Here is a 21,129-nt window from a genome sequence, read left to right as displayed (position 1 = left end):
TAAGTTCATTTTACCGCTTTTAACCATCTGACTGAGCCGTATACACTCAGTCAGATTTTATCCGACAATGACCATGTGTCTGCTATTTTTAGTTTCCTAAAATCAGTAAACCTTTTTACTCATATTTAAAAAAATCTTATTTTAAGATTTACTATTGTTACTTGTTTACTGATATTTGTCTTTTACAGTTTATACTTGTTTTTATACCCTGACTTAGTGACCTAATTCATTAGGTCACTGAATGTTTTACTTATTTTTTTTTTGACAAGGTTTTGGCGCATTATAGCCTAAGTTGCTGATGCGCCAATAAAACTCAACCAACCTAATAAGTTGTTTTTGTTTTGAGGAGTTAGCAAAGTTTCGAAAAGGAAAGGTACCCTTTCCTTTTCGAAACTTTGCTAACTCCTTCTAGCTGCTCCTTGATCATTTGTTGACCAAGGAGCAGCTAGAAATTAGTAGGGGTAGCTATGTTACTTTAAAAATAAGAAATTAGTGTTACTTTAAAAATAGAAATTAGTAGGGGTAGCTGTGTTACTTTAAAAATTAGTAGAGTTTTTTTGCATTTACATGAACGGTCTGGAAGCATTACTTCAGGGGCTAAAATGAGCTGAACATGAGTAGTAAAGTCACTCCTCCTTATGGGACAATCCTACAAAATCAAACTATTGAAGGACCTGAAAAATACTGCCAAAAGACAGACACAAGTCCAAAAGTATACTGCTGTTCCTAATCATCATGAATCCACTGGAGAGGAGACATTAGATAAGAAATCCATTTTTCATCCATAAAGGTTTGGAAGGAGTAGCCTTTTCTTTTTCAATGTTGAAAAAAGCATATGAAATAGCTTGGTGATAAGGGATTCTAGATGACCTATACCACTTAAGACTCACAGAACATCTTACATTTTCATAATGCACTTTTGAACAAATAGAACTTTGGAGATTTGAATGCAAGCATTGCTCTCTAAAATCTACAGTCAAGGTGTCATAGGATCTTCATTAAGTCCTATCTGCATTAAGTCCTATGCTATTAGCAAGTCAAAAAAATATCTTTAACTGAAATACTACCACAAACAGTTTCTGTTGCTCTATAAATAGATGATTTTACTTTCTTCTACTATTCTTATATTATGAGAGCAGCCAAAAGAAAACTATAAAAAGCTATAAAGAATTTTCGTAATCAGGCTTTAAACAGTGCTTACAGATTGTCAACAGAAGAAACTGTGCATATATTTCCATTTATTTTTTAAATTTATTTAGTTCATTCCAAAATTTTTGAGTTGATTTGTTACTGCACTCTGCCTTGCATTTTACTTTACTTATCCACTTGGTTTTGTTTTGAAATTTTTCGTTTTTTCTTTTTTTTAAGTTTTTCTCAGGTTTTACAAGGTGTATTTAAGCATTTGATTCTCATATATATATATATATATATATATATATATCAGTCTTACTCAGTAATATAGGGAAAACCATGACTAGTTTGAGATTCACAGTGGCTGCCACCTGATAAAGATTATACTGTGTTTTCTCTGTTCTTTCTTTTGTTATTATTCTAAATTTTCTCATTTTTTGCTTGAAGTGAGGGTTAACCTTTGCCTTTTGGTTTGCACATATTTGAAGCCCTTGCCTTATTCTGTCTGCAGTGCACCACCTCGTGCAAGACTCTACTCAATTGTGCTTCTTGTTGTGAGAATGATGCTTGTAAGATTCTGTAGAAACCTGCAATCACACTGTAATTGAATATCCTTTTCTTTGTTGGTTTAAATTGATTGATTAAATCAAATGTAGTTTGTTTTAGTATCTTACAGGCATAATCCTGAAGTAGTTTGCAGCAAAATTCAGATGTGGTGTAAAAGTGCTAGTTGGAATTGTTAATCTTTAGTTGATAACTGCATATCTTTAGCTTCTTTTTTTAAATATTGTCTCAAATAGGATAGTACACTTTTGCCATTTAGCATTTTGGCATTCTAGAAATTTTGTCTTCCTTCCAATTATATCTAGTCCCCTTTTACCTCTCATTCTTCAGTTTTGAGCTCTTGGAAATGGATGATTTATGAAAAATTTTGTTGTTGTGTTTTTTTTTTTTACTTAAAGTATTAAACTGGGTTTATTAAATGCTTTTAATAGTCCTAGTCATATTCATTAACTTTTTTTTAAAATATAGCAACAGATTTTGTAGGTTATGGCTTAATATTCATAGAGCCTTTATATCGGTGATGTAGCACAAATATCGTATCTCATACTGAGTAATTTATATTGTAGTGCATGGAAGTGGGATTGTAATGTTTAATTGTGGTAAATAAGTAGGAGGAAAGTTCTAATCATGTAGGTTGCCATATTGTTTGTTGTTACTAAGATAATAGATAATTTTATTATCTAATATAACTAATTTATAACTTTATGAACATAATGATATAGCATGGTACATATAAAGTAAACTTGCTAGCATAATGTGTACTATTGCATTTAAGTAATCTGTTAGTTTAATGCAGGATTCTCAAATTAATATAATTTAAAAGGAAATCATGGCTCAGACTAGGGCAGCAAATAGCAAAGGTTTCAAAGCAGTAGGGGTGCTGTGGTTTGGGAGAGAACTGAAAAGACAATTCTATGAATCATAGGTTTACAAAATGTGTTAATTGTTTGATGTTTGTGTACTTATCTGAAATGGACATGATACAGCCAAGTATCATGTATTTAAATGTAAATGCATTTAAATGTATTTAATACATTTAAATAGAAAGGATGCAAGAATATTTGTTGATGCTCTCAAGGCAGTGTTTGGTGGGTCAGAAACTGCTAGGCTGGTGAGGTGGGGGATACACAGACTAACAGATTAACAACTGCAGGCAGAGGTAAAAGTGATTCTTGCACTGCTTTGGGTGAAATGCAGCAGACTGGAAAGCAAGGTGTTGGAGATATCAAGGCCTGATGTGGGTCCTCATTGAACAAACAATACATGGGCTATGTTAGGGTAACTAAGAACAGGTACATGTACAATTGCAGGTACTAATGCTAGGAGCATAGTAAACGAATTTGATGAATTTGAGGTATGAGTTAAATCATTGAATGTGGACAGTATAGGGATATTAGAGACATGGTGTCACTCAGACATAACAAAGCAGAATTTTAATATGGGGACTACAATTTGTACAGAAAAAGACCAACAGCACAGGAGGGGTGGGGTTATGCTTTTAGTTAAGAAGCATATTAAATCTAGATAGTGCATCCAGTTGACGTGGGAGTCCATTGCAATGTTAAGTCAGTTTGGTGTGACATAAGCACTCAGAAAATAAAAATGAGAGTAGGAGTGTGTTATAAGCCTAATGACTGCAAAGAGTATAACAAACAACCGTACAGAGAAATAGAGTGGACCAATAAATCAGAATGTTTTATAATTGATGGATTTTAACTTTCCAAATATTTACTGGATGACTGTTTTCTACAGAACATTAGAGTGGCAACGAGAGAGAGAGAGAGAGAGCGAGAGCAATTTTACTCTTCATCTGATTATCAGCAATGATCCTTCATGCTTTAAGAATTTTCACATAAAAGAACCACTAGGTGGCAATGATCACAGGGTGTTGATGTGAGATTTACTTAAAGATGTAACTGCCATCAGGGGTAAAGGGAAGGGTTTTTGCTTTTGTAAAGGTGACTAAAGTGATCTCAAACAGCTTTTTTATTCTAAACAGTGGAACCAACCGATGATGTTACCAACAGCAAATTGTCATTAGGAAAAATTTCTGGGAAATAATCATAGGAGCTGCTATGATTTTCATACCAACTAAGAAGTATTGTTCAAGGTTTAGACCTAAATGGATGTCAGATGAACTAATGAGACACTTGTGGCAGAGAAGTAAAATGCATGGAATGCATATAAATTATCAGGTGATACAGAAAAAGCCCACAATAGATATAAACCAGTCTGCAATCTTGTCACAAAGGAGGTTAGGCAAGCTAAAGCAAATTATGAGAAGTCTTACGAGAAGTAAACAAAGAAGGGAGTAAATCACATTGTTTCAACTTTATATCAATTGGTTAACTGTGTTTGCATCTACATTCACAATTCAGGAATTCTTTAGGAAAGGAGTTGCCAGAAATTTATAACAGGTGTTGCTAAATGATGTTGTGGTGGATGAGATCTATCCAGTTATATTAATGGTAGCAGAAAAGGCAGTAAGCAAACCTTTAGCCATAATTTTGATAGCATCGCATCTTTGGATTCAGGGGAGGTCCCTATTGACTAGAGATGTGCAAATGAATCCCCAGTTCACAAAGGGGAATCAAAGACTAACATGAGTAATTACAGACCCTGTTAGCTTAACTTCTGTTCAAGGGAAAATAATGGAAATAATGCAGGACCATCAAAACAGGAGTGCTGTTACACTTCAGTCACGGTATAGATTTGTTAAAGAGTGACCTTGTCTGACTAATTTTATTTGATAATATAATGCAGTAACAAAGGAACCGGATGTAGAAAATATTTTTTTTATTGTATTCTTGGATTTCAAGAAAGCTTTTGATACTCTTGGTCATGAAAGGTTTTGATATTGTTAGACATAAATTATACTACTCATATTGAATAGAATAGGTAAGAACTAATAATATATAATGTACTATGCATAAATTGTATACATGAGTAAATTAATAAGAGGAGTTTACCTCAATATAGTACGTGGAACACTTCCGTATGATACCCTCCAGAAATTAAAACGGAAAAAACGAAAAAATCGACAACTTACCGGTACATTAAAGTAAAATATAAATAATAAAGTAAAATATAAATAATTAAATAATCAATTTAACACAATTCAAAATCAATTCAAAACAATTAAAATTCAAATTAACGCAATTAAAAGAATCTAACGAAAATATTCAAAACAATTTTCGTTTTGAATATTTTCGTTAGATTCTTTTAATTGCGTTAATTTGAATTTTAATTGTTTTGAATTGATTTTGAATTGTGTTAAATTGATTATTTAATTATTTATATTTTACTTTATTATTTATATTTTACTTTAATGTACCGGTAAGTTGTCGATTTTTTCGTTTTAATTTCTGGAGGGTATCATACGGAAGTGTTCCACATACTATATTGAGGTAAACTCCTCTTATTAATTTACTCATATTATTATCAACGTAGAACATATTGAGTATTACAGCTCTGATTCATACTATCTAATAAATTGTATACAGTAATTATCCACTAGAAGTTTTGTATATGTATTGTTAATTTTTACATAATAGTAGTTTAGTTTATTCTTTTTTTTTTTTTTTCTCTTCTTAAAAAACAGCCTATGTTTGGTCTAAGGATGAGTTAAGGCAAGGTTCCTGAAACATTACCTTAATGTATAGTGATTTAGTTAATAACTAAATAAACTATTTTAATGTTAATGTGGTATAAGAGTCATCATTATAGAAATCTATATTCCATGTAAAACCATCACGTAATGTCCCTCTCCAACTATACTTGTTGGTATTCAACTTTAGTTTCTGTAGATGAAATTTTCAGGAAATACATACAAAGGATGGTTGTACCAGAGTACAAATGTTGAAAGAGAAAAAAGTTTGGAGATGAATTGTGAATGGATGTTTACTTGTTAAGGCATATGTTCAGACTGATTTAGAAGAAAGAAGTGAAATAACAGATACAAATTCAGAAAAAACAGTGCCCGAGGAATATGAATATATATACATTTGTATATATATATAGAAAAGGCAGGCAGCAAAAACTGAAACATCTGTGTGATAGGGAGTGGAGCAAGTTGTAGATTGAGGAATCATTAATCGTTGTTGTGGAATCATTAAATAACTTGACAGCATCATCCTTTTTCGTCCTGCTTTCATCCTCTCTCTCTCTAAAATCTATATATACATTTCTTGAAAAGGAAAAATTATATCGACACCAAGTTTTCAACATGTGTTTGTTCTGTTGTTCTCTAAGAGGGTTTTGGGTCCTTTAGAGAATAACATATTACATTATCATATTACATAGCCCCATGTTTGCTCACCTGTGGGGAAATATATGTGCCCATGGTCCCGTCCAATGAACAGCAGCATTGCTATAACTTTATAACAGCAGTAATAGCTCTGTTCCTTTTCAAAATTTCAAGGTGTTTTAGAATACGTTTAGAGATTTGTTACAAATACTACATCTATAGGTTAACACAATTCCTGTGAACTTGACCCCCTTTACCACACACGTGCACACACACACACAAAATGCCACTTCACAGCTTCCCATCACATAGTTAAGTTTTAGTAAGCACTTCTTGAATATGTATGGATTTTTTTAACTCCTAAATATACTTTGTTTTATAATCAAATGCATCTGAAAAGTAACACAGTCTGTAAATTAGCTAACCTGTTTTAAATTTTGATCCTCTTAAATTAAAATTTTTCTATTTTAGTTGCCAAAAGATATGAACATATCATGGAATCCTCGCTTGAGAAAAACAGCAGGGTGTTGCTATTACAAAAGAGATTTATCTATTCCTTTGGGAAGGGTGGCAAGGATTGAGTTAGCACCTAAAGTTGTTGATAGTGCACGTATGGAATTTACTTTCATTTTATTTTTGGTTGATTTTGTGTAATTAATTATAATAACAGTTGCATTTCCTACTTTATTTATTTATTTAACTATATATAAATGTATACAGAATAGAGTACATTTCCAAAATAATGTATAGTTGACATCAGGATTAAAAATATTTTTACATAATTTCAATATTATAATTATAATAAGAAATTGTAATGAAACACTTAAATAAAAAAATATATATATTAAAATTGAAAGCAATTTCCTCTCACTGTTTAGAAACTGGGTATCTTCTGAACAACCTGAAAGCATGTAGATTTGCTTTAGAAAAACAGTCATGCACTTAGTGTTGATAATGCCCTTGTTGTGGTAGGCCTAAAAACTTTAATAGCAAGGGTATTAAAATAGATTGAGCAGTTGGTTGTAATAGACTCTCCTGGTCATTTCATTAATTTGTGTGCTGAAAAGGGTCTATGAATCTGTGAAATTTAAAAGTTGGTGACTATTTGGTGGACACATAAGAAAGAAGTACTGAGAGGAAAGAAATTTAAGGTTTCAACTGATGCATTTTACAAAAGTAAAAAAAAAAAAAAAAAAAATTTAAGATCTGCTTGTGTTGTAGAACAGTAACAATCTCTGACAAATCCACTTAAAGAAGGGGTTAGAAAAACCATATCAGCAATTTCCAGAGTTGCCAAACTGAAAAAAACAACAAGCAGTCAGTAAGTGGCACTGACTCATGTCCAAATCCACCCAGCTGATAATTCAGAAGTTTTGAAAGAACACAAATCACGAACTCCTCAAGGAAAAGAACTTTTGAATCACAAACTCTAGTGAATACAATCTTAAGGAGGAGAAGCAAGATATAATTATAGGCATGTTATCCTCACTTGTACCAAAAGTCTATTCATGTTTCTCTCTTCTCGCTTGAATAAAGCAGTTTGCTTGTTTCTTTTAAAAGTTATGCCAATGTATCTCACATCTGTGTATTGGGGTCATTACCCCTAGATATGTTGAAAAATTTTATTTTTCAAATTGGTTATACCAACAGTTTTTAAATATTCCACTTCCATTTTGGAAGTAATTACCAAACTTGACAGAATCAGATGGATGACTCTGATTTAGTCATAGCTCTTCCTATTGCAAAGTTCATGGAGAGCTCTAAAACAAGAGCAGAAGATTCTTTTTCTGTTAGTGAGGAAGTGCTTTATTGCTATGTTTTATTATCTGGTGTGCAGTAGACTCTTGATTTTCCAGGATAGATGGTAAGAAACAAATCCCGGATAATCAATTTCCCGGTTAATCCAAAAATACAGAAGTCCCCGACATATGTAAGAGATACGTTCCAGGACTTCTTACTTCATCAAGTTTTACGTAACTCGGGAATGATTAATAACATATTACTACTATATTATTATTGACAAATCTGAATTCAGCATGATACTTGATTATTAGTTTAATTTTCTGATCCAAATCGATTGCTTTCCTTTTCTTGGTAGATTTACTAGTACCGCTGTCACTAGTTGTCGGCACCATGATAACGATCAAAATAAATTTTCTGTAAAGAACTTCACAGAGTTAAGGCGAAAACTCACTATTATCACCCTGCACGAGCTCACATTTTACTAAAGCACATTTCTGGAGGTCACTAACGAAAAACAATAAAAACAATTTACACTTTCCGTGTTATTGGGCTTTTCTGTTCGTACGTCTAATTATAAACGGTAGTAAACTCATCTTATTGCATTTGCGAAAATACCGATAGCTGCACTTCTGTGGATTTTTACGTTATTATGGTGAAATGTATGTCCCCTTCGCTGAAACCTTTAGTCATATAAAAAAAAACCATAAATAAATTGTAAGAATCTTCTGTTCTTTCCTATTTTTTTGCTTGTTACTCCATATCTCACTTCTGCAACTTGTGCGTGTCGTGATAGTCATTATTGATTGCTTATTTTGTTTTTTTTTTTGTTTAAAATTTTACAATCCTAAAAAAAAAAAAAAAAAAAAAAAAAAAAGTGAGCGAAAAAAAATTTACGTAAGTTGTGGACTAACTGTATCGAATTCAGCAACCTAAGAAAAAAATATGGCGATAGATAAAAAACGAAAAAACTTACCACGTACTACTCGCGTGTTCAATACGATGCTTCCCTTTATTTTTTACAATGTTGTGTATGGATTGGTCACCAACATTATAATGGTTCATCATTAAAGATTTAAAGGATGCACCGTTTTCAACCTTTTGAATAATTTCAAGTTTTTGTTTAACTGAAAACGCAACTCCTTTGCATTTACCCATCATTTTCGCGATTTCTAAACAAAAAAAAAAAAAATTATTTACTATAAAAAAAAATTTTGACATCCCTGACACAAATAACAAAACCAAAGTTGTTGTGTTTTTTTTTTTTTTTTTGCAGTGCAATGGAACACAACAATCGACACGATGCACTAAAACAAACTAAACATTTGGTTTTTGTTTTTTTTGAGCGGCGGATGTGAAGACAGCAGGGGTTGCAAGATAATAGGTTAATAGGTACATTAATCTCCCAATGATGACTTATAACGCTGCTTCTTGTCACTTATTTATGACTTGCAAAACATCTGTTTATACCTACTCTAGTTATTACTTGAATTTTTTGATTTTCAGTTGATTTTTCTTTTTTTAATTTGGAGTCTTGAAGTGTCCCGGTTAATCCGATCCTGGTAAATCGAGAGTATGCTGTACAAGTTTCCTTTGAAAAATGATATTCTTATAAATGCTGAATGAATGCTGTTGGTAGACCATTTTAAAATTTTAGTTTTTGTTGACAAGTTTCCAGTGCTACATAGTATTTTTAAAGATAGTTGAAGCAATAGATGCTTTGGAGCATCGGTTCTGTGAATGTTATGTGAGTACTTACAAGATACTATTGTTAAAGAAAAAAAGAATTGATATATAGTCCTACTGGGAACTGACAAGTCCACAAGGAAGCGTGAAGTATGTATAAAAAATCTCCTGTTTTTCAGAGCAACTCCTGCTTTTTTGTGAAAAATCTACTGTTTTTTTTTCCATTTTGACCAAATAATCTTGTGTTTAACCTCTTACTTATAGTTACCTGATTATAGTTAGCTTTTTGAAAGTCAAAAGTTGGCAGCCATGATATAGACTATTCATACACTGTATAAAAATTGTAGGTGAAGCATAATATTTTATTTATTTTTGCATACTGAATGGAGGAATGAATTGTCAATATAATATTAGTAGTGGTAAATGATGCAAGAAAGGAAGTTCATACAGCCTCAACTTAAAAAAAAAAAAAATCCTTATCACCTGTCCATTCCCCTTTAATAATTTATCTTCTTCTTTCTTGAAAATATTCAAATTAGCCACTGGCTGAAGAAAAATTACTGCATTTCTGCACATCTTACTTGCAAACATCCTTCTTCAATTTGAATTTATTCCCCTCATATGTATAGTATGTGCTTTTGTAGATGTTTTTGTAGACGTTCGTTTCTAGATGTTGCCAACCGGGCTAGCCAGGTGGGTAAAGTGCCTGCCTGGCAACCCAAAGGTTGCGGGTTCGAATCCCACCTTGGGCTTGGATCAAAGTACTGCAAAAACCTTGGGGGGGGGGGGGTGCATTATGGCCACAGAAGCTGATGCACCAACAACTACCAAAAAAAAAAAAAAAAGAAAAAAAGAAAAAGTTTCTAGGTGTTTATTTATAAATAGTTAAATAATTGTAAATAACTGGTTTTCTGTCCCTGACCAATTGTGTGGACCAGTGTGTTATGTAAATAGAAGATGTCCTTTTGGAAAGTGGAGAGACTTTAAATTGTCCTTGGTTCTCATCCTGAGTTGGGAGGGGCTAGAATGATTTTGGTGGTGGAAATGTATTCTAATTTTGTTTTACTGTATCTTGTTGTACTTGTGAGTGGGCATTGCTAACTTTGTGCAAGTATTGAATTGTAATGGGCTTAAAATTTGACTTAGTTTTTGTCTAGACATGATTTTCATTGTTTCCTGTTTTCCTAATTAGCATTAACATTAGTAGAGGCATATGATGCAAGAAAGTAAACTTATGTAGCATCATCCAAAAAAAATTCACAGATCCATTCCCTCTAAACGTTCATCCAGTTCCTCCTTGAATATATTTAAGCTATCAACTTCCACAATGACAGATGTAATTTTGTTCCAGCAGTCAACAACCCACTGGCTAAAGGCAAATTTCCACACATCTATTCTATAACTGTCATACCTCAATTTGAATTTATTCTCCCCTCAGGTTCATAATCTGAGCAAGAGGAAGAATCCCATCAGAATTGAGCCTGCTCAACCAATTCAAGGCCTTATACACCTCAATCAGATTACCTCGCAGGTGTCTAGTCTCCAGATGCTGCAATTTCCAGAACTTAAGCCTTTCTTGGTAAGACCACCCCCTTCGTTCCCCTCACCAATCTTGTTGCCCTTCTCTGTACTCGCTCAAGAAACTCTACATCCTTACTAAAATGAGGCCTCCAGACCTGTATGTAATACTCAAGGCATGGCCTGACCATTGCCTTATACAAAGGGATAATCACTTCCTTTTAACTACTAGCAAAATTCCTGTATATTGTTGACAATTCCCCATGACCTGTTCTGGCCGCCTGTCTGCACTGCTCAGAAAACTTCATATCTGACTGCACAATTACTCCCAGGTCTTTTTCATTTTCTACCACCTTAAGTGTAGTACCACACAGTTGGAAGTTACTTCTACCCATATGACAGATACAGGTACTGTGCATTTGTTATTGTTAAACTTCAATTGCCACTTTTCAGCCCATCTGCCCAACTTTTCTAGATCCTGTTGCAGTAACACACTGCCATTACTGTCATTAACAACCTTGCCAACCTTTGTATCATCTGCAAATTTTGACATTAAGCCTGATATACACCTTTATCAATATCATTGATAAATATACAAAACAACAGTGGATCCAACACTGAACCCTGGGGGACTCCATTAATAACATTAGTCCACAAAGAGCAGCATCTATTGATTACCACTCTGTCTTCTCCCACTCAACCACCCTTTTATCCGTTGTAGCAACTTGCCCTTAATATCATACTGCTCCAGTTTGTACAGTAGTCTTCCATGCACAACAGTGTCAAAAGCTTTCCTGAAATCCAAGTATATGATAACAAAATTAATTTTTGCATCTAGTTCCTTTGTAACCACATCATAATAACCAATGAAATTTGTCAAAAAAGACTTTCCCTTAACAAACCCATGCTTTGTCTGAATTATTACTGGTCTTGTCTAGGTGATCCTGCAATGCATCTTTAACCAGTGACTCCAATATTTTCTCTGGAACAGAAGTTAAACTAACTGGTCTGTAATTGCTTGTGTCACCCTTAGATCCCCCTTTGGGAATTGGTAATGCATTTGCAAATCTCCAGTCCATGGGGATTATTAATGATGTCTAAGGGTTTGCTTACTACCTTTTCCACCTCCTTTAATATAACTGATGGATCCCGTCTGCCCCATGTGCCTTTCTTACGTTTAATTTCAGCAATTTCTCCTCCACTTTTCTCTTAGTTATTAGAAAATCATTAAGCACCCTGTTACAGTTTGATTAACTTCTGGCATTCTCCTCTCTTAATAACTCCATGTGTGAATGTAGATGCAAAATTCTCATTCAGATTGTCAGCTATCTGAGCATGACCATCAATAGTCGAACCATCGATATTGAGTGGGCCAATCTGATTCATCCCCTTCCTTCTAGAACAGTTTCCTAAACTTCTAAGATTTACAGACCCTTTCAAAAATCAAAAACGTTTGCAGACCCCTATATATAACGTATGCACACACACACACACACACATACACAGTAGTAAAATTATAAGTTCTATAAGCAAACTAAGCAGATGCGGAAAAAAATAAAGAAATTTTTGAAACGTATTGTATGTCAAATGCTCCAAAACGTGCAGGGCAACAGTAAAGGAAGCAAAAGAATTTATAAATGGCTCCTCATGTGTGAGGAGTCATTTAGTAAGAAACATTAATACAGGGTCTTGAAAGATAGATATGAGGAGTACACATAGTGCCTGAACTAAAAGGGTATAAAGAATTACAGAAAAAAGAAATAAAGTAGTAATGTAGTAGGTGAAAGAATGTTAAAATCCTAGTACAATTATGAATTAAGATAATTAAAGGCATAATTAACAAGCCAATAGGAAGAAATGGGACTGAGGAAAAAGAAAAAATATAAAATAAATTACAAGGGATATATATATATATATATATTATTAAGGGATATAAAGTGGATTCCGGTTATTTGGGCCCCTGGTTAATCGGGGCAGCCATTTATTTGGGGAAAATCTTAAAAAACAGAACCCAATCAAGAAAATAGCCAGGGTTTACTTCGCTTAATTGGGACAACATGCAGTTTAATCGGGGCAGGAGACCACAGCACTGGAGATCACCCTACTATTGTCTCCGACCGTACCATGTGGTTCGGTCGGATTTCTGGAGGTCACAACCATAAAACAATAAAAACAATTAGCAGTCACCTGTTTATTGAGCTTTTCTGTTAGTACAATCTATTATAAATGGATAGTAAACTCGATCTTATTGAATTTGTGATAATACCGACATCTGGAATTTGTGGGTTATTATGGTAAAATGTGTTTACACTTCCATGGAATCTTCAGTCATATAAAAAAATTAATTTTCATAATCTTCTCTTCATTCCTATTTTTAAAGATTCGTAACTTGTTACTCCATTCTCACTTTCACGTATCGTGTTACTTGCAATTTGTGTGTGCCGTGTTCTTTGTTATTGATTGCTTACCTTTTTACTGTTTTGAATTTTAACCCCCACCCACAAATGTCAGTGAACAGAAATGTCAACTAGTTAATATGTACATATTACAGTGCGTATTAATTATTCCGATTTTCACGTATCATTTAATTTTTTAATTTGTAAAGTAATAAAGGGTAAATTTGTGCTTAATATATCTTTACTTTTATAGCCTGTGGATAATATTCTTCCTATTTTCGCTAATTAGAATCACTGTTTAATAGAACTAAAATTCAATTCAAAAACGTGATCACAGTGCTTACTACACATCGTATAGTGAACAGTACTTTACTTAGGTGAATCCATCGTAACGTGATTTGACTGTATAGTGAACCATTTGTAAAGCAGGGGTCCATTATATTTTTAACTTTTTTATGTGAAACTTTGGATAATTGGGGCAGCCGCTTAATCGGGCCAAAATGCACTAGTCCCGATGTGTCCCAATTAACCGGAATCGACTGTATATATATTAAGGGGTTAACAAAATAAATTACAAAGGAGTATAACTATATTCAGATATGGGTGGGCAATTTTAGAAATATAGGGATGCAAATATGCAAAATCAGAAGACAGTTAAAAATAAAAATTGATACCTGGCCAGGCATTTCATCAGGAGGCTACTCCTGACCATGTATCAGGAATTACGTTTCAAAACTTGTCCATAGTACAAGAAAGGGGAAAAATACAAAAGGCCCCTGTCTAAATACTATCAGACAAGGTAGTCCCTACACAGGGTAAATTAAAGTTTAAAAATATAATACAAAATAATACAAACAATGTTTACAGTGTGGTATGGGGAAAAAACATAAACTGAAACAAGGCAATTTATAGTACAAATGTAATTTGAAGGAAAAATTTGGTTAAAAATATTAATAAAAATAATGTGACGAAGCAAATGGTTTAGGGTGATGAAAAAAATTCTTGAGAATGAGGAAGGGGAGAAAGAGTGGTTAAAATGTGGTTAAAATGAAGATGAAAATAGCGATAGGATGAAGGATAGTAGGAGCATTCGTGTCACCCTCTTATTACACTAATAGTTTTATGAATGGGAAGAAGATAGAAAAAGAAAGCAAAAAGATAAAAAGTAATTAAAATTAAAATTACTGGGTGTGTAAGGCTGAACCTTAAAGGGTTCTGGTATTTGTAAGCGTTAGTAAAAATAGGTGTTAATACCATAAGCTTGTAGAGAAGAAAGGCAAACCAAAACTAAAAGTAAAACGTTACCTGGAGTAATAAAGCAAAGTGAAGGCGAGATGGCAAGGCATAAAAATAAACGGCCAATGGTGAACACACAACCCCGACATAAAGTGAAAAAAAACCAGGTTCAAAGTATTATATAGTAATGACACGGACTTACTAGAAAGCTTTAAAAATGCAAACAACAGAGATAACCTCTATCGTCGATACTGGACAAAAAAAAAAAAAATAAATAAATAAAAATTGTACTAAAGAGTAAGATGGTATAAAGGTCTAAATAAAATGGCTGCAATCTGGCAGAATGAACAAGTAATTTTAAATTATTGATGGAGGAATATGTCAGACAAAGGAAAAGTAAAACCAGGATTATTTAGATCCACAGTGAACAGGAGAAGAACATCCAGTAAAACATAGGTAAAAATACCAAAGAAATAAACCTGGGATATCCAACGAAGCAAGAACAAAAATTCCTGATGATCAGAAAACAAGGTCTACTAAACAGACCAAAATAGAACCGCTGAAAATATTGATTGTATTAATTTTTCTTTTTAACTGTCTTCAGAATTTGCATATTTGCCATCCCTATATTCGACCTTCTTTCTAAAATTGCCCACCATTATCTGAATACATATCTTTATAATTTATTTTGTTAACCTCTTTGTAATATATATATCCTTTAATAATATATAAATCCCTTTATTTATTTTAAAAAATTTATTTTATATTTTTTCTTTATCCACAATCCCATTTCTTCCTTGTTATTAGCTTGTTAATTATGCCTTTAATTATCTTAATTCATAATCATACTAGGATTTTAACACTAGTCAGACTTTTGTGGATTTATTGGATGATTGTTTTCTGCAGCAGCATGTTCAAGAGGCAACCAGAGAAAGTAATACTCTTGATCTGGTTATCAGCATTGATCATTCGTGTATTAAGAATTTGCAGATAAAGGAACCACTAGGTGGCAGTGATCACACTGTACTGATGTGGGATTTACTTAAAGATTTAATTACTATCAGGGGGAAAGGAAAGGGTTTTTGCTTCCGTAAAGGTCAGTACAGTGGGATCAACTGACGATGTTACCAACAGTAAATTCTAAGTGGAAAGCATTCAAGGAATTAATCGTGGATGCTACTAAAAGTTTCATACCTATTAAGAAATATTGTTCAAGGTTTAGGCCTAAATGGTTATCTAATGAGACGGTTATCAAATTGTAGCAGGATACTTAATGATTTTGTAATAACTGAAAGCAAAGTGGAGGAGAAATTGTTGAAGTTAAACATAAGAAAAGCACCTGGGGTGGATGGGATCTATCCAGTTATATTAAAGGAGGCGGCAAAACAACTAAGCAAACCCTTAGCCATAAATATGAGAGCATCCTTGGACTCAGGGGAGGTTCCCATGGACTGGAGATGTGCAAATGTATCCCCAATTCACAAAGGGGGAATCAAAGGGTGACACGAGTAATTACACACCAGTTAGTTTAACTTCTGTTCCGGGTAAAATAACGGAGTCACTGGTTAAAGATGTATTGCAGGATCATCTAGACAAGACTGCAGCAATAATTCAGACATAGCATGGGTTTGTTAAGGGAAAGTCTTGTCTGACAAATTTGATAGGATATTATGATGTGGTTACAAAGGAACTGGATGCAAAAAATAATTTTGATATCATATATTTGGATTTCAGGAAAGCTTTTGACACCGTTGCGCATGAAGACTATTGTACAAATTGGAGCAGAATGGTATTAAGCACTATAATGTAGCACTATAAGTTGCTACAATGGATAAAAGGATGGTTGAGTGGAAGAAGACAGAGGATGGTAATCAATGGGTGCTGCTCTTCGTGGACTAATGTTATTAGTGGAGTCCCACAGGGTTCGGTGTTGGGTCCACTGTTGTTTTGTATATTTATCAATGATATTGATGAAGGTATATCAGGCTTAATGTCGAAGTTTGCAGATGATACAAAGGTTGGCAGGGTTGTTAATGACAGTAATGGCAGTGTGCTACTGCAACAGGATCTAGATAATTTGGGCAGATGGGCTAAGAAGTGGCAACTGAAGTTTAACCTTGACAAATGCAAAGTACTGCATATGGGCAGAAGTAACCCTAGAGAAACGTACCAACTGTGTGGTCCTACACTTAAGGTGGTAGAAAATGAAAAAGACCTGGGAGTAATTGTGCAGTCAAATATGAAGTTTTCTGAGCAATGCAGACAGGCTGCCAGGGCAGGTCATGGGGTTTTGTCAATGATATATAGGAATTTTGCTAGCAGGGAGAAGGAGGTGATTGTCCCTCTGTATGAGGCAATGGTCAGGCCACGCCTTGAGTACTGCGTATAGGTCTGGAGGCCTCATTTTAGGAAGGATGTAGATTTACTTGAGCGTATACAGAGAAGGGCAACAAGATTGGTGAGGGGAATGAAGGGATCCTCTTACCAATAAGTTCTGCAAATTGCAGTGGCTGGAGACTAAGCACCTGCGCGGTGATCTGATTGAGGTGTATAAGGCCTTGAATGTTTTGAGCACGCTGAATTCTGATGGGATCCTTCCACTTGTTGAGATTACGAACCTAAGGGGGCATAAATTCAAATTAAGAAAAGACAGATGTAGAATAGATGTGCAGAAATTTGCCTTTAGCCAGCGGGTGATTAATTGCTTTAACAAACTTCCATCTGTTGTTGTGGAAGTTGACAGGTTAAATAAATTTAAGGAGAAACTGGACAGGCATTTGGAGGGAATGGTGTGATTTTTTTTTGGCTGATGCTGCATAAGCTCATACACTTAATTTCTTGCATCACGTGCCACTACTACTACTACTACTACAACATTCTATCACACATCACATTACTACTTTATTTATTTTTTCTGCTATCCTTTACTTTACACCCTTTTAGTTCAGGCACTATGTGTACTTCTCATATCCATCTTTGCAGACCCTGTATTAATGTTTCTTACTACACATTTATATATACGGTTGACTACCGTTTCGTAGACCCCCCCCCCCCCCGAAACTGGTCCACGGACACCAGTTTGGGAACGCTGTTATAGAGTTTTTATAACTAAAGAAATTCTTGCTATTTTTCTTAGCATCCTTTCCAAAGAGTTCTTGTAATCTGTCTTCGTTTGTGTAACCTCCTTTGTGACTTGATTACAGACTAGCTTATATCTACCATTGGCTTCTGTATCTCCTGATAATTTCTAAGCATCCTGTGCATTTTTCTTCTGTGCCACGAGTCTCATGAATTCATTTGAAATCCATTTAGGCCTAAACCTTGAACAGTATTTCTTAATCGGTATGAAAAGCCTAGTATCTTCCACGATTACTTCCTTGAATGCTTCCCATTTAGAATTTGCTGTTGGTAACATCATCAGTTGGTCCCACTCTACAGAATTTGAAGACTCTCTGAGACCACTGTAGTCACCTCTACGAAAGCAAAAACCCTTCCATTTATCCTTTATGGTAGTTATGTCTTTAAGTAAATCCCACATCAGTACACTGTGATCACTACCACCTAGTGGTTCCTTTATCTGCAAATTCTTAATGCATGAATAATCACTGCTGATAACCAGATCAAGAGTATTACTCTCTCTCTAGTTGCCTCTCTAACGTGTTGCTGTAGAAGCCAATCAGCCAATAAATTTAGAAAAGTCTTTCTAGTGTGGGAGTGACCAACCCACAAGTTCCAGTCAATATCTGGAAAGTTAAAATCCCCCATTATTAGACAATCTGATTTACTAACTCACTCTATTTCTGTGTACAGTTGTTTATTGTACTCATCAGAGTCATTAGGCCTATAACACACTTCTACTATCATTTTTGCTTTCCCAGTGCTTACGTCATGCCAAACTGACTCAACATTGCACTAAACATCTATGTGAATTGGATGCACTTCCTTAGATTTTATGTGTTTCTTAACTGTGACAGCGTAACTCCTCCCTTCTTATCCTTTCTGTACACATTGTACACCCTAACACTGCCCATATATTTATTTGTTCTGTGATGACCCCCACCATTCCTTGAAAACCCCAGCACCCCACCCTCCATTGGGTGATAGAAGTTTGTTTTTGTTGTTTGTTATTTGGTTTTTAGGAGCATTAGCAACTAAGGCCATATTGCTCCGGGGATATGCGATGGTCATTCCCTGACCTTTCCGCATCCTCCGTATTTGGTGGTCACAGGCTCGAAACCCGGTCTAATCAAGAAACATGTGCTATGCACTGCTACTCCTGCCCACCTGGCTACGGAGGCGTCCTCTAATAGAAGTAGTGCAAGAATCACTTCCACCGTTGTCTGCGGCTACTGCTAATCTTTTTGTCTCTGAATCCCCCCCAAGCTAGCAGTTTTCTACCCACCGAACACTGCCTCGTTAGCATCAGCAAATATTTTTGCACCCCTTCTATTTAAGTGTATCCCATCCCTGTAGAAGAAGTTTCTTCTGTTAACAAGCACAGATCATGCTGAGAAAAATTCTACCACATGAGCCTTGAACAGTCTCTCCTTTTCTGAATTAATTGACAAGCCTCTGCAATTCTGCCAAGATGTGTCTAGGCAGAATTGCAGACACTTTCAAATTTAATCCTAACTCGCGACTTTTTTCAATATTAACCTGTACTTGTTAAGTAAGTCTGCAGATCTCCTACTCTTCATGCATTTGTGCCAATGTATACAATAATATTACCCTTTGTGCCCTTAAAAGTTGATATCTGCTCTACATCATCATCAACTTTTGTCCCTGGCAGACATACCCTGGTCCTATTCCACCTATCCTTTTTACACAGTATATTATCTGTCTCCCTGACAATAGAGTGACCAACGATAACTAACTCCTGTGGGACCAGCACATTCTCCCGTGGAGATTGCCGTTGTGTTGCCTGATGCATAAAAGTGAGCTCTGGCTTGAGTTGGAAAGCTGAGAGCTTAATGGGTCACCCATTTTAATACCTTCAAGGGCATCTACTCAACTCTACAAACTCTCATAAGCACCCATCAGAATGTTGGATGCACCTAATTTCTTGACACTCTGTGTGCCTAGTACACACGACATCCTCCTTCGTGGCTAGATTATGTCCTGTTCCAGAAAGTTCCACAAACTGCACAATTTTTTAGGCTGTAATGCGCTGGAGAATCGCCCCCCCCCCTCAATTGTCCTCAAATCACAGCACTCCTGTCACTTTGTGCCCGTTGCTTTGCTGCTCTTGTCTGGGGAATGATATTGTACATTATTGATTAACAATGAAAATTAATAAGATTTATATTAAGCAACCTATTTACCACAATTAAAAATTTGAATTCCCTACCACTCACTCTGTACTATAACGATGGCTGCAAATTTCGAACGAAACATTGGTTTTACGTATGTTAAGTAGTAACCTACAAAAACTCTAAATTAAAAATAAAAATAACGAGTGTAACTAGAGCTATAAAGCGACTTATAAAGTACAATATATGATAATTAAGTAAATAAAATGGCAAAACATTTATGCTTTTTTGGAGCTTGTAATTCACAGCTGGACCTTGTAGCCAGTCAGTGCCCTCTCAATGTTAGCTTACTGGAAATAGAATTGGATAGTTAATGTCTCCCCACTTCTGTTGTTGGATGGTTTAAAGCTAGAACCAATGAACATATTGTTGTTATTGTTTAAGGTTGACTGATATTTAGTCTTAAGTTAAGATTAGGTATCTGTTCACTAGTCACACACAGATTTCTTAAATCTGTTATACCTTCTTGCTTTATGTTACTCATTCTTCTAGGGCAGGGTTGGCCAACAAGTCGATCGTTACTTTAATTTTAGTCGATCACGACGAATTCTAAATATATATATATATATATATATATAAGATTGATTAGTCAAAATCTAAATGTTATTATTATGTGTCCCACTGCATATGCTTATTAAAATCCATTGAACCACGTGACTACTCTTGTCGCCATGCAGCCGCTAGGTTTGTCTATTGAAAAATTCATGCAGTTACATTGTGGAGAGCATAGTGTATGCGTCGAATTCTTATTTAGCTTACTTAATATTAATAACTGGACAGTACTTGTACATTAATTTAATACCCTTTGATTTAAAATGAATACTAAGAAAAAAAGTAAGAAGTATCATTTTCATCAAAGAGTAAAATGTATCATTTAATGATAAAAGAAACATTTTGTTTGATTTGCAATGCTTCCGTTGCTATACCCAAAAAAGGAAATTTAGAAAGGCACTTCAATGCACTCCATGGTAAATACCAATCCAATTTTCCACCTAATAGTGATCTTAGAAAAATAAATTAAAAGAACTTAAATCCAGATTATTTGCACAACAAAATTTATTCGTGACACCTAATTTACAATCTAAAGCAGTAAATGTAGCATCATTTACTGCTTTACTGCTAGAGTCATCTTCTTGCAAAAAATGCAAACCATTTTGTGATGGTCAATTCATCAAAGATGCATTTTTAGATATAACAGATTCCCTTTTTGAAAATTTTAAGTACAAAAATGAAATTAAAAGTGCTCTTCAAGATCTGCAATTATCTCGAAATATTGTATTGTGATGCGACGCGTTGAAAACAA

General features: G+C 34.5%; 1 protein-coding gene across 1 annotated transcript in view; it reads left to right on the top strand.

Moving 5' to 3' along the window:
• The window catches only part of LOC150085523 (germ cell nuclear acidic protein-like), a 114,494-nt gene that overhangs the window by 33,243 nt on the left and 60,122 nt on the right, over window positions 1-21,129 (top strand). Inside the window, exon 2 of the mRNA XM_090374588.1 lies at window positions 6,413-6,551. Coding sequence (XP_090230714.1) covers window positions 6,413-6,551 — 139 coding nt within the window. The remainder of the gene's footprint in view (window positions 1-6,412; window positions 6,552-21,129) is intronic.

The sequence above is a fragment of the Mastigoproctus giganteus genome, chromosome 5 (genome assembly GCF_048544385.1).
Source record: "Mastigoproctus giganteus isolate SK-2022 chromosome 5, ASM4854438v1, whole genome shotgun sequence".
Taxonomy (NCBI): Eukaryota; Metazoa; Arthropoda; class Arachnida; order Uropygi; family Thelyphonidae; genus Mastigoproctus; species Mastigoproctus giganteus.
The sequence above is the reverse complement of the archived record's forward strand: the minus strand, read 5'-3'. Positions and strand labels throughout refer to the sequence as shown.